The sequence below is a fragment of the Schistocerca nitens genome, chromosome 1 (assembly GCF_023898315.1).
Source record: "Schistocerca nitens isolate TAMUIC-IGC-003100 chromosome 1, iqSchNite1.1, whole genome shotgun sequence".
NCBI classification, from domain to species: Eukaryota; Metazoa; Arthropoda; class Insecta; order Orthoptera; family Acrididae; genus Schistocerca; species Schistocerca nitens.
The window spans coordinates 821722887-821737466 of NC_064614.1; the positions used below are offsets into that span (position 1 = coordinate 821722887).

At 41.8% G+C, this 14580-nt stretch overlaps 1 protein-coding gene across 1 annotated transcript in view; it reads right to left on the reverse strand.

The window, feature by feature from the left end:
- Window positions 1-14376, reverse strand: part of LOC126262665 (GATA-binding factor C-like) — a 675775-nt gene extending 661399 nt beyond the window's left edge. The window contains exon 1 of the mRNA XM_049959453.1: window positions 14210-14376. Within this exon, the coding sequence (XP_049815410.1) occupies window positions 14210-14237 (28 nt within the window). The 5' untranslated portion in view covers window positions 14238-14376. The remainder of the gene's footprint in view (window positions 1-14209) is intronic.
- Between the last annotated feature and the right edge of the window lie 204 nt (window positions 14377-14580).

Genomic DNA, 14580 nt, shown 5'->3' on the forward strand with positions numbered 1-14580 from the left:
CGTATCAAACGTTTCTATAAGTTACTTACCTTCTCACACTTAAAGGTTACTTTTGTATAATTAATTTGTCAACCCCCTGCATTCCTCGAGAAGATTTCACGATAATCGCCGAATCGTCGTGTATCTGGAGATAAAACTGTTTCATTGTACCATTAAAATGGCAGTGTATAAAAATAACTTAATGGAGTACTTATAGCACCGAAAAATAATAATTTAAAAGATTTAGCTAAACTACCAAACGTCCTTCTACCGATTTCATTGCATTCTTCACTTTCTATCAAAAAACGCGCTTACGTTTTTGGACGTCCTCTCTTATTCATACTGACTGTGTAGCAATTTTAGTAAAGCTTGCGACCAACACTTGACCTACAGATTTAGTTATAAAGGCAAATGCCTATAAAAATATGACGAATGAAACAATAGGGCGCTGGTGGCTAATGAATAAACGACGCGCAACGTCTTTTAAATTATTCGCAGGGCTTCGTCATAGTGAAAGAATACTCCCAGTCCTGCAGCTAAAGGAGACTCTTCCAAGCACAGGGCAATCTCAGTCTGTTCGACATCTCCGAACATTTTGTTAGTATAGGCTACATCACCAACTACTGTAACGCCAAGTATAAAGAGACACTGTTTTTCATGGGGCTACCATCAGCCGATGTAACCTGACCTATGAAAAACAGAAAAAATTTTCGCTGGAACTGATTTATTGTGAACTCTCTCTCTCTATATATTTACTCATCTCTTGTAACACGCATTGTAGTTTTCATCCTCGCACTTCTCCTCCGGCCAGTAATAATAAAGTAAGGTTAACGTCCCTAAAACTAAGATCACGTTTGCTTCTGACCGCTAACGCGTTACAGCGACACTGAAGACGGTACTCTACCGTAAATCGTTGATTAGTTATCAGCGATAATGAAGTTAACCTCTGGCTCTTTTTACCCTCTTATTTGCCAGTGCAGTTGGTCTCAGTCCCTCTCAAACTTTTCACAAATATCCAGTGGCGAAAAGTGCTCTGTATTCAACGAGATATTTTACGCTCCTGTTAATCGTTTTGTAGAAGAAATAAACGAAATTAGCCACGATTGTCGGCTCGTTTACAACCACACCGAGAGCGACACCGTCCGATATCGCAAAATACGATAAAGCTGGGCGATGTTTGTCGCCGCTGCTCTTCTCTTTTGCCGCCCACGCGTGTCACATCCAGAACGCGCAGGGCTGTATTTCATGTTTTTAATTCGCGTCGAGGGGTAGAATCTACAATGAACTTTGCGAAACACTGCCCCGGTAGGACATTCGGTGTGTTTATTTATATATTTGTGCTCACTGTGTTTCGCTTTTGTTTGGCAACGAGGCATATTTGCAGGACGGGGTGAAAAAACGAGGAAAGCCGACTAAATGCACGACTTCGAATCTGTGCGGATAAAAAAAAATATGGGGAGGGAAGGAGGGGGACGTAGCTTAAATTACCAGCATAAACAAATTTATGAATTTAATCTGGCAGTAATTTGTGAAACTTTTGTATGTGACAGGGATTGGACGGACGTATTTGTGTATGAATATCGGATGTGACAGACAGACCTGTCCGAGCCCGATAGCGCTATGTTTTCGACGAAAAATTATCGAGTGAGTAACATACGTCTCATTACCATCTGCGCTTGAAGCTCAAGAACGAACTGCGTCTGTGTGTATCATAGGGACAGCAAGAGGACTTGGGTAACTCACAGACTGTGTGTAACATGTACGTACGAAACCGTTCGGATGACGTAATTAATGGAGGCAGCGAAAATATATATTGTATAACAAACAGGGAACACACTACCAGGAGTCGAAAAAAAGTGCTGCTTCAGTTAGCGGTCTTTATTGATCAATGGCATGCTCGCGAAAACTTAACAACTGCTATGGCATTTAGATAACATTTTCGCTTGGCTAACTTTTAGCCTCTCGTTTAACTGCAAATAAATAAATACTGTGGGAGTTGCCGTTAATACAATTTCTCTGACTGCTGTGGAAATAGTAATCTGTAACTGCTAAAATGAGTAAGCTGCGAAGAAAATATTTGGTCTACATGAGGAGTGACATGCGCTCAGACTTTCGAAAGAAAGCAACGTGTTAGAAGGATTGATTATATTATTTCACGTTCTTTCGGAAATTTCTGCCCAAGTTTACTCTGTAAAGCAGTCTTTCGCTTAATATATATTCTTTCCACTGAATAAACTTTAATACATCCATATATTACATGGGAAACAGTGGAATAAGTATTGATAAGACGATCATTGGAAGCTGTTTGTTAATTAAATAATGCGTCGTGCAATAAATATGATCGACGCTTGATGCTCTAACATTACCTTCAGAAAATTGATCTCAAAAACTGCCACACAACCTCTGGAATTTGTTTACTGCATGACTTCCGAAACGAAAATATTGGATAAAGCATTGTATGGAAGCACGTCAGCTTCCCATCAGACACAGCAGCAGTAAAACTAATTATATCAGATAGCGCTGCCTAACAGTGTTAGTGAGGGGGAATACATCAAGCTATTTTTCTGCCTACAGCGAATAATCTAAAATGTCATCTAAGGAGTAAAATAAACATCTGAGAGGTGTAATTATTTTTTGAATATTAGTGTCCTGCCGGCAAAGTGGTTAATACAATCGGAACAATATTAACAGTGGAAGAAAGGAGAGCGAATCAGCCATGCAGTTCCCATTTAGACTTTCGCAAGAACATTTGGTAATCAACGAAAACCTAACCAGAGACGGTTGTTTTCGATCTTCCCTCCTGCCAAATACCATTCAAGTGACTTGTGCAGTGCTGCACTTTACTCCCTCACTTATTGCCGATCTATTACACACAAATATGTCAGAAGCCAGAAAGAGTTACAGAAAACAGGGTCATAACAGACATCAGAAATTAGGTTTTCAGTTGTCTTTCTAGCCGACCTTCCGCAACCGCTTATACAGGAACGTGATGAGACTAGGATATGATAATGGGCAGCGTCAATCCCTAAACATCATTTTGGAGAACTTCTGCAACTACGACGCACGGGCATCGGAGCTTGTGACGTATGCTGAAAGACAGACGGTAAACAAGACAGAATGCCCACAGTCTGCGACACAAGCAGAGCAGGATGACGTACTCGCAATTCACTCGTGTGAGGATTTCCAGGGTGCCGTATTTCAGAGATGGGGCACGGCTTGCTGTGTACACAATGCCCCAGTGTCAAGTGAAAGTACGGGATTACCACAGCTAAGAAGGGAACACAGTATGGATATCTGCTTTAAACGATCAGAGGTCAGTGATGGAAAGATATTATTCCTGTTAACATTAAATAGAGATGATAAAAAACCGAACGTTGAAACAAGTGCATACAGTGCTCTTTACAAAGTCATTATCTGTCCTGTGCTTGCTCGAAGATCAAAATAATTGACAGATTAATACACGCCGTGTATATCGCGTTTGCTCCAATAACTATCGAATACCAAATTTGACGCGTTTAATCCAAATACATTTGTAAGCGTTGTAAAGGAATGGGTGTTCTGAACCACTAGCTTATTTCCATGATTTTACTTGTACATTGCACAGAAACTTATACTACAACACAATAACTACAATACGAAATTCGTTTGAAAGTCTGAGGCGAAAGCTTACGGATATGAAGCTATCCATATACTTCATCCTTTAATCTGATGTCATAAGCTTATCTAGCATGGGTAAATTCACATTCATCTCAGTGACATCTCTATTGAAACCTTGGAGTGTGTGAATCTGAACAATTCAGACTCAGGAAAGATCGTAGGAAGTCTGCGCATAGCATTGGAGTCTTCCTATTCTCATGTGCTTGATGCGATAGTGTAAACAGGATGTTGCCATCGATTTAATAATTTCTATTACAATAATCATTAGTTCGTCAGAGAGAATACTAACTTTGCTGAAACACTTAGCCATTGATTGACTGGCTGTTCCGTCAGTTCTTCGTAGAATATTTTATACAGGAGTGATATTCTTACCCACTCAATGTACTTTTTATTATACAATCATGTTCAGAATAGAAACGGTCAATCACTTTTACATTGACCTCATTAGCGCTAAAGAATTAACTCCAGATATTACTGCCACCCCTCGAGATACATCACCGCTGTCGGGCTTCACATTTACTGTCGAGGGATAACAGATACAATAAAAGGGAAAATTGACCCCTAGGAAACATCTATCTTTCTTCCAGTGGGGCAGCAAAGATTTTCACAAACGGAATAGAAAATTGTTTTTCGTAGACCTACAGAAATTATGAATACCCATAGAGAATTTTATATGTTTACTCTAGCACCTTAATAGCTGAGAAAAGTGTATACTCCAATGTCACACCTCCGCACCACTATTAAATTTAAACACACGGTAAGCGGGCACAACAAAATTTTGGAACAGTCCAAAATGGAACAATTTACCAATGAAGAAAATAAGAAAAAAACATGGACAGAACTGTTATGACGCTATGTTTTTGTTCTCTCGTGAATGCCGGCCGCGGTGGTCTAGCGGTTCTGGCGCTGCAGTCTGGAACCGCGGGACTGCTACGGTCGCAGGTTCGAATCCTGCCTCGGGCATGGGTGTGTGTGATGTCCTTAGGTTAGTTAGGTTTAAGTAGTTCTAAGTTCTAGGGGACTTATGACCTAAGATGTTGAGTCCCATAGTGCTCAGAGCCATTTGTCTCGTGAATGTGAAGTCTTACTAAGCTATCTCAGATGGTACGCCATGTATCTGAGCAATTTAGCTTGAGTAATCCAATCTTTCGGCATTTATCCGCACGAATGTCGAGTACAATACAAGAAAATACTTCACTATCTCATTACAGCCACACAAAAACGGGAGAATCCTGGAGCGAGCATGTGGGAATGGTATAACATTGTTAAATAAAGTTCTTTGTTGCTAGTATACAGTTGCTCGTATTTCGACGCAAAGGATACTGTTACAATTATTTGTAACCAAGTTGAAGCAATTTTTTGTTCACTAACAGAAAGCGGCTATGAGCGGACTGTGTGAGAGACGGTGCTAGCAATCACCAATAAAATACTTTCCTGACCATCCTACACTAGTGGTCGAAGAGCCACCACATAGTCCGAACTTAATCGTTACAGCGTGATCCGTTTCATCATATCGTTATCTTACGTTACATCTAATGCACCTTCCTGTCTGTTTCAGTTTAAAATTACGTTCGGCATATTGAAGTCGCATTCTGCCTGTTACATGATTCCGCATTTTAGTAAAACACTCTAATCTCGCACCATTCGCAAAGTTTGCTGTACAACAAAGCACAAACTCTAGTTAAGACGGTGTTCTATCGCTGACGTAACTGAGAACTAACCTGTTTTGTTGGATGAAATCGAATAATACCCTACCTGTAAACACAGACAACCTACAGTTCCAGTATTACTAATAGCAAAATTTAAAGTAATTTCCATACGATTCTATCGATAAACGAATGAGTAGTGATCGATAGCCACCTGATTTTTCTTCTAGATTCTGCAGAAACTGAATTATTATAAAACAAACACCTGCATCTAACTGAAGTCCGGAAGACGCGTGTAAGCCGCTGAGGCCACTTCAGATAACCGATTATCAAGAGATTCTTGCATCAAGAGCCCTCTGTGAGTTGACCGACAGCCTTCCTCGATAACGACGGACTGTTCTTTTTTTTTTTTTTTTTTTTTTTGCGGTGAAGGCCGCTACGGAGAGGACACAGCAATTGAACGTTATAATTTGTAATCATTTTTAATCCTACGCTTGACACATTGTTGCCAGCTGCTACATAACAAACGCTCCCGACTTGGTTGCCTAAAACAAAATGTCAGCGATTAGTCAAACAGACTGAATTGGGCAATCGCCCTCAAAAATTTCTGCCATAAATCAAACCAACGTGACGATAGCGTGCAGCATATTTAAAAATAAAATAAATCTGTCTACAAAAGAATTAATGAATAGCACCAGAAAAACAAAAATGTAATCCGACGATCGAAGTGAAATTCAGCACATAATACGTGTACGGAATTATTTTTGTGGTTTCATCCGCATAACAAAATCGATAGTTTATTTCGTTTTAAAACCACACGTTGTCGATTAATACAACTAAATAAAAAATTAATGAAAATTAGGTGTCCTACGTTAACTGCCGTAAGTTATGCTAGTGCCACGTGCAGCAAGCTGGTTACGCTCTGCGGTGAAGTGCGCTTTTACAAGAAAGTCGAGGTGTCGGAACAAAGGCGCGAGCGCGGTCGCTGACGCACTGTACGCCAACCGGCCGTTTCCTTTCCGGTGGAGCTGTTAGCACGAGTCCTGAACGAGAACTGCACCACTAATGCCTGGTGCAATGCAACTGCCTCAGCTAAGGGGAAGTGCGGCTTCCTAACACGGCGTCGTATTCGCCAGCTTAGTACTGACCTGCGATTCGCAGACTTAGACTCACGAAATTTCCCTTTTAAGCATCTCTAGATAAAAAGAATATGAGGACAATTTTTAGAAATGAATGAGTTCAACAGAATGAAATACGTTTAGTAATCTGAAACGCTATAAGAGACTCGGTCTTCCACGTGCTTGTTACCCTCTTCAATGCTGTTCAAACAGACTTCTACGTATCTTCCCAAAAGTGCGTTTTAATGCATGCAATAACACCGACTCCTCCTATTATACTAGACTAGATCTATTGACTGTGTACTGCGACAGCTCACATAGCACCGTTGTTTCTATTAGTGAACATTTAAATATCAAAGCAAAATCGGCGTAACAGGGGACACGTGTTTTACTTTCTATTTTGTTAACTCAATCCTCTGAAAACAAGCTTTCTACGAAGTGGCAGTACAGGATCATAACATCACATAAATGAGCAGTATAGCTTAAATCACTTACTGCCACCTATTCTCTTCAGATGCAACATGCGGTCTTATAGAATTTTAGCAGTTGCTGCCCGGAGGTTCGAGTCCTCCCTTGGGCATGCGTGTGTTTGTTGTCCTTAGAGTAATTAGTTTAAGTTAGATTAAGTAGTGTGTAAGCCTAGGGACCGATGACATCAGCAGTTTTGTCCCATTGGAACTTACCACCACCAGTTGCTGCAAGGCGTATCAGTATTTCACAGATAATACTAGAGCCTGAAATTTACTACTGCGTATATTCCGCATGGCACTGTACAGCGAATGACAGATTTGTCACCTCATATTCTATATATATACGTTCAATCAGCGGTAACACGTCTTCCGTAGAAGAGGCAAATAGAACGCTTCCTCGCAGATTTCATTTATGCACGTCACTCTTCTGTTGTCTAATGCAGGGTAAAAACTAATCTTTTTCATACTTCTACCGGCGTAATGCATTCTGACTAGTTCCAGATTCTCGCCATCTCATGCGATACGTGTTACTGAAGACGGTTTGCCTAACGCAGCCAGTTACCATTAGAACAGGTTTCTTATGGTGCCATTTTGGGCACAGCGTAAGACATTGGGTAAATCTGAAGTATAGTTAGCAGTTTGCGGCAGCTACGTAAGCTGGTGGTAAAGGCTGCTGACCCTCGGACTTTGCGATACCTGTGAATGAAGATAAATACTGGAACGGTGCCAAAACAGTGTGTGTCGCAACAGAAATTTCTTGTAATAAGCAGTCACCGGTAGCCACTCGCAGATGGTGACTGATACTGTAATTATACAATCGCAAAGAACTAAGTACGTTCACCTTCCGCCTTTGTCATAACACGCACAGTGTTTTTATCTCCTGTTACTCGCTCTCTTCATGACGACAAAAAGTCACACACTAAGATTGAGAAAGCAATTCTATTAACGTAGCCGCCTAACAGACACAATTATCTGAATAAAATATGCTTGGTAGATACAGGACACATTTTTCCACTTCACTAGGTTGGCAATGCTTTCCAGTGACGTAACTGAGACGTGCAGCGTAATCCGTTTAATGAAGTGCTGCATCTACAATTCCCGGTGGGTTTAGTTTCGCAAGCGATAGCACTGCATGCTGCTTGCCGAGCTCTCCCAACAAAGCCTCCCACCGTGCGGTAGGCCGCGGGAACAGCTCTTAATATGTGGTGAGGCTGGCACATGCAGACCTGGCAATTCGACTGATTGCAACAACTAAAAGTAACGACTATGTTCGGGGCCCTCTTTGATTATTCTCAAGTCTGCACGACATGTAATAGACATTTGCCCTGAGTTGATTACAGAGGTTACGGGTGAGTCCTTCGCCGTCTCGCATTAGAGTGAACGTGAAGTGGGCATCAGCTGAAACCTGTATTAGTTCATGGAGAAATTGTACCCTGCGAAATTAAATTTGTTTCCGGACAGATTTTTTTTGTTTTGATGTGACCTGTCCTCGGTGGTTCAAAAATGGCTCTGAGCACTATGCGACTTAACTTCCGAGGTCATCAGTCGCCTAGAACTTAGAACTAATTAAACCTAACTAACCTAAGGACATCACACACATCCATGCCCGAGGCAGGATTCGAACCTGCGACCCTAGCGGTCGCTCGGTTCCAGACTGAAGCGCCTAGAACCGTACGGCCAATTCGGCCGGCTGTCCTCGGTGGGCCATCTGAAAAATCAATGGTTCCTTAACATACTTCAAAGTGCAGTTGAACAATAGTGCCTTTAGCCATTGTTTCTTGAAGAGTAATATTTTACAATTTCTTCTACTTTTTACTGCTGACGTATGTGATACTTTAGCGGATTAAAAACATCTTTTAACTAGAAATATCCAAAATAGATAATGATGCCGTACCGATAAGGTAAGCGATAATTTGAAAATATAGTGCACTTATAACGAGGAAGTGTAAATGTCGCCACAGGTACATCAGCAGCTGTGTAGCAGCGGACGTCATAAAGGAATTGTATTTATTACGTAAAACTCTCTTCCGGAGTTACTAAGTTCGTCGAACCGGTTTCAGTCTACAAAAAGGTGCGAATCTAAATGGTAGAAACTGCAAAAAAAAAAAACAAGTTACCCTTATTTGCAGCTGTTAAAAATATATTTCCAAGGCATTACACGAAATGCCTTTTCCGAGTTCATACAACGCACATAAAATTACTGTATTTTCGAACACATCAAACGATATTAAAAAATCTGCAACGTTTGCTTCCTTCGAGTTATGTTGGTGATCAGATATTGCTTCCGAAAAAGGGTTTTTCTCATTCTGCACGCACTGCCACAACAAAAGTTACAAACCATTACCAGAAACTGGACTATGGATGTACCGCATTAATTTTGAACTAATCTTATCACACTGAAGTGCACCTCCCCTGTCAAGTAAAATATCAGATCCTGGTAAAGGTAATTTTTGTTAGAAACAATTATTGGACGGAAGCGCTTTTAAATGCTCCCAAGAATTAGACACAGCGTGAAATTATTTCTTTTCGAAACTCATATCACTACAAGCACTCGTGTTAGCGAGATCTATAATGCACTTGCTACAGCGCCAAACTGTAAATCTGTACATCGGCTTATCCTCAGTGCTACCAACAAGCAGCTGTCGTATGAGAAGTGGTATCGGTCTACACGACGATCATTGTATTTTCTACGAGATGTGAGAAACAAAACGCGCGAAAACAAATATATTAGAGTAGCAACAGATATGTGCATGCTTTATTTAGAACATTCTTGCCCAGGAGTTTGTATTTAACTACGCGTTTACGGTACTTTGTGTAACACGTAAACCGAAGGAATTTCAGTACAGCTACAAAACAACCTTGGAGTTATTTCTATCTAAAATTTACGGACCTGTAACCTCTGACCAATGTGACAATATACGTATCTTGCGGCATTTTTTCTCGTCGATCCTCGTATTTTAGACAACGCTCGTTCCACTTTCTGCAGAGGACACTATCTGATATGAGCAAATAAGGTTTTCCATGAAAAACAATAGAATATGAACAAAAAACTCTTTACGTTGAAGAAATGTAAACCACATTAAGAAAGTTAAACTGGAGACATCTTTATCTAGTTGCTCATCACTCACACCCGCCCAGGTAAAAAGAAATGGCATTTAATTCGCTACCACTGGACATATAACGCCATCAGCGATACATTTCATACAGTGCTTCGACCATTAATCTTATAACCATCTCTAATTTACAGCCACAACAATAGCTCGGCTCTTCGTAATTTGATCGGACTTGTCGTTTAATTTCAACGCAACTCACTGTGTTGATAACAAAAGGTAAATGGCTGGAAATAACACCGGCTTTCTATGAGTAGCTATTATCGTACTGCCTACAAAGATCACATACAGACGTAATTCGTCGCGGATGATTAAAAAAAAAAAATCTAGTTCTACGAAGCGTATGCTTATCTCCGTATACAGCGGCTCGCTGGCTAAATTCCGTAGTGACTGCACTTGAATGTCAGACTCGTCTACGCGATTAAACAAGTGACAGTTCACTGTTAGTCATAAGTGTTCCCCTCCACTTAGTTATTAAACAACGTCAGTAGTGGATTTTTGTGTTAGAATGTTTCGTGCGTGAAGTGTTGTATTTGTTCAGGACTACTTAGTACAACCGAATAGTCTCGTTTTGGTCGTACATATAATTGTTTATTACTCTAGACGTCACCAGTTGCTGCGAACGCCCAACAAACGATCGTAAAAAAATCGGCATTTATGGTGCATTAAAAATAAATGAAACGAAAAGCGTGTGTCTAATGTAATACGATACATCCACTACTAGCGACATGATGCAGTATATTCGGTTTGGTGGTTGCAATACAGAGATATTTCTTCCTTCCTTTTCGTTCCCGTCTCTTTTTCAAATGATTAGGCGCTCACATGAGCAAAATACATCTCTGCTGCTGAGTCATTAGTCATTCTCACTTGTCATGAAACGGAAGAAGATTTTGTTCTCTGGCCGTCGTCAAGCAGAGAAGCGCGCTCGTATTTCCATCTCGTTTCGCCACTAAATAATTGTAAGTCTGTATACAACACGTGTTACCTACATCATTGCAAAATATTATGAATACTTAAATGCTATTCAGGCCGGAGCAGCAGCCTAGAAACCAGGTTGTTATAGAGAAGATTTTATTTTATTATACGAACCGTAAAAAAGGTCTCACCTACTTATAGAGATGCGGGTAAACCACAAAAACAATCATTTTCGTTAGTAAAATTTTTGTTATTTTACCCATGCTAGACCTTATTGACCACCTTGGCTGTTTTTTAATTATGCGTTGATAGTGGAGAATGCAGTCACAAATAATTTTTAAGGAGTTTTATTTTAATGCATGGCCGCTTTTCGGCCTATCATGCCCATATTTGAATGGCCACACTTGGTTAATTACATCATGAATTCATCAGCAGCAACGTACTTCAAAACAATGTTTAAAAGTTAGCGTCACTTTACGTGTAAAGCACATGTGTGAGGCGGAAAGTGACAAAAGGAATGCTGTGAAGTGCTTATGTGAGGCAGTTGTTTGTGTAGTACGTGTGTTCTGTTTAAAATTAAACACTTCGTGAATCGACCCACAAATGCCTAATAACCCCAACGTAACAAAACGCTATTGACTACAACAAAGTTTACTACGTATAACCCTCACACTCAATGCATAATCAACTGCATGCGCATTGTTATGTTTTTCTGTATTATCCAAGTCATCCTCACAGTATTTAAAGGCCCGCTAACTTCTCAAATATTCTTATGCAACAACTGAGCGGACGACATGGTTCTAATAAATGTAATACCCTAATTAAACAAGTGTAGCGTCCTGAAGATGACCATGACAGCCAGAACCTGGTCATTGCATTAAAGTAAACATTTTTAAAAGTAGTTTCGGCTGATTGCGTTCTCCAGCAATAATCCACAATTAAAACTTTCGCGACGTCATATTATACAGAATACCATTTCGACTACTTGCACGAGAGGGCGAAACGTTGGTACATAACCTAAAGCAGCAGTCATATTCACAGGAAAGTTCTGATGAAAATGACGACCACGGAAATCTGCGCCCGCAATTATTTTTTCCGTTGCCTTTTTGGGTATAGTGTTGTTGTTTTTGTGGTCATCAGCCAGAAGACGGCTTTTCTGCAGCCCCCCCCCTCCCCCCCCCCCCTCGCGCCTCATCATCTCTGCACAGATACGACGGCAAACTACATTCATCAGAAGCTACTTACTGTATTCAAACTTTGGTCACACTCTCCCATTTCTACGTGACATACTTCCTTCAAATAGCAAGCAAACGATTTTTTGGTGCGTAATGCTGTGTCCTACCGACTGACCCTTTCTTTTAGTCAATTAGCGCCACAAATTTATTTCTTCCCCAATTCGATTTAGCACCGCGTCATTGGTTATTCGATCTACGTATGTCATATTCAACGTTCTTGTGCAGCGTCGCATTTCAAAAACTTCTGTTTCCTCTATGTCTGAACTGCTAATCGTCGACGTTTCACTTCCGTACAAGGCGACACTCCAAAAACAAATTCTTTCAGAAAAGACTTCTTAAAATTTTAATCTATATTCAATGTTGACAAATATATCTTTTTCAGAAACTGTTTTCTTGTTTATTAATTTTTAACGACATCTTGTTCGCTATCGACTGTACTTCTTACTATTGTAATTTCGACGTTACATCGTTTTCAAGGGGTGTACTGCAGTCTATATACAAAGTTCGACATTACACTGACACAAAGCATACTTGTTTCAGAGTTCATCCACGAAATATTTGGACCTAGAATTAAGAAAATCTACTCGTGTGTTGATTCTTAATGCTCAAAAATGGTTCATATGTCTCTGAGCACTATGGGACTCAACTCCTGAGGTCATCAGTCCCCTAGAACTTAGAACTACTTAAACCTAACTAACTTAAGGACATCACACACATCCATGCCCGAGGCAGGATTCGAACCTGCGACCGTTGTGGTCGCGCGGTTCCAGACTGTAGGACCTAGAACCGCTCAGCCACTCCGGCCGGCTCTTAAGGCTCAATCCAGATATTTCGTGGATGTACTGTGAAGGACGTATGATTTTTGTCAGTAGAATGTCTGACTTCACTGCATATACTGGTTGCAGATTACCGCTTGAGAATGACGCGGGCAAAAACGCAACAGGAGTAACTATTATAATATCGCATTCTACGGCGCACATGTCATTTAAAAAATTCTGGGAGACTAATTTCAAAACACAAAGAATTATCGTGCTGCTCTTGTCATTCATTGCCCGTGTACGTTGTGTATCACCTCCACTTCGAACGTCGCCAGTTTGCTGCTGAAATACGAGGGCTATTCACAAAGTACATCACGTTTTGGAATTAAAAATAAATAAAGTATTGGAAATTTTTTTAATTATATACAGATGAAAGCCACACTTAAATACTACATTTCTACATAGTTGCCATTTAACTTAAGGCACTTATCGTAGCGATGGACGAGCTTGGAAATTCCTTCGTCGTAAAATTCGGCCGCCTGCGCCTTCAACCACGTGGTTACCTCTTCTTGAAGATGTGCGTCGTCATCAAAACGCTGCATAGCCAACCACTTCTTCATTGCTGGGAATAAGTGGAAGTTTGCCCATAACCCCCCCCCCCCCCCCCCCAAAGTGGAAGTCGCTCGGTACCAGGTCGGGACTGTACAGCGGATGAGGAAACAACTCCCACTTAAAAGATTCGAGAACTTCACGAGTGGCATTTTCCGTGTGGGCCAGGGCGTTGTGAATCAGCAAGATCTTTGAGCCCAACTTTCCGCTGCGCTTGTTTTTTTATTGCTCTTCTGAGGTTGTGCAGAGTTTGGCAATACCTTTGAGAGTTTATTGTAGTGCCTCTTTCCAGGAAATCCACAAAAATCACACCTTTTCTGTGCCAAAAGAAGAGGTAACCACGTGGTTGAGGCGCAGACGGCCGAATTTTACGACGAAGGAATTTCCAATCTCGTCCATCGCTACGATAAGTGCCTTAAGTTAAATGGCAACTATGTAGAACTGTAGTATTTAAGTGTGGCTTTCATCTGTATATAATTAAAAAAATTTCCAATACTTTATTTTTAATTCCAAAACGTAATGTACGTTGTGGATAGCCCTCGTAGCAAAACTCTTCCACTATTTTCGGTGTGTAATTTTCTAATCTGATTCGGTCAGCGTCACCTGGGTACACCGAGCCACAAAAAGAGTTTCGGAGTGAGACGTGTGCGTGGTTGGGCGAGTACACAGGTTGACAGCGTCGCGTGGAGACGGCAGAGGCGGCGCGACTCACCGTGGGAGGCGGTGTAGGGCGAGTGCATCTGCTGGTGGTAGTATCTGCGGTGGTGCGAGCCGTCGGCGAGCCCCGGGTGGTGGTGCAGGAAGGAGGAGACGTGCTCGGCGACGGCCGCGGCGGCGGCGGGGTCCTCGGCGCCGCCCAGCAGGTTGCCGGCCGCGTCCACGGCGCCCGCCGGCCCGCCGCCCGCCCCCGCGTCGTCGCCGCCCCCGCCGCCGCCGGGCGACACCTGGTGGCCGAAGCGCGGCGCCGGCGCCTCGTACCAGCGGTGGTGCTGGTGGCCCGCCTCGCTCGCCGTCATGTCCATGGCGGAGCCCTGGCGCTGCGCGGCGCTGCTCGGCGCTCAGGCGCGCATCATCGCGGCCGAC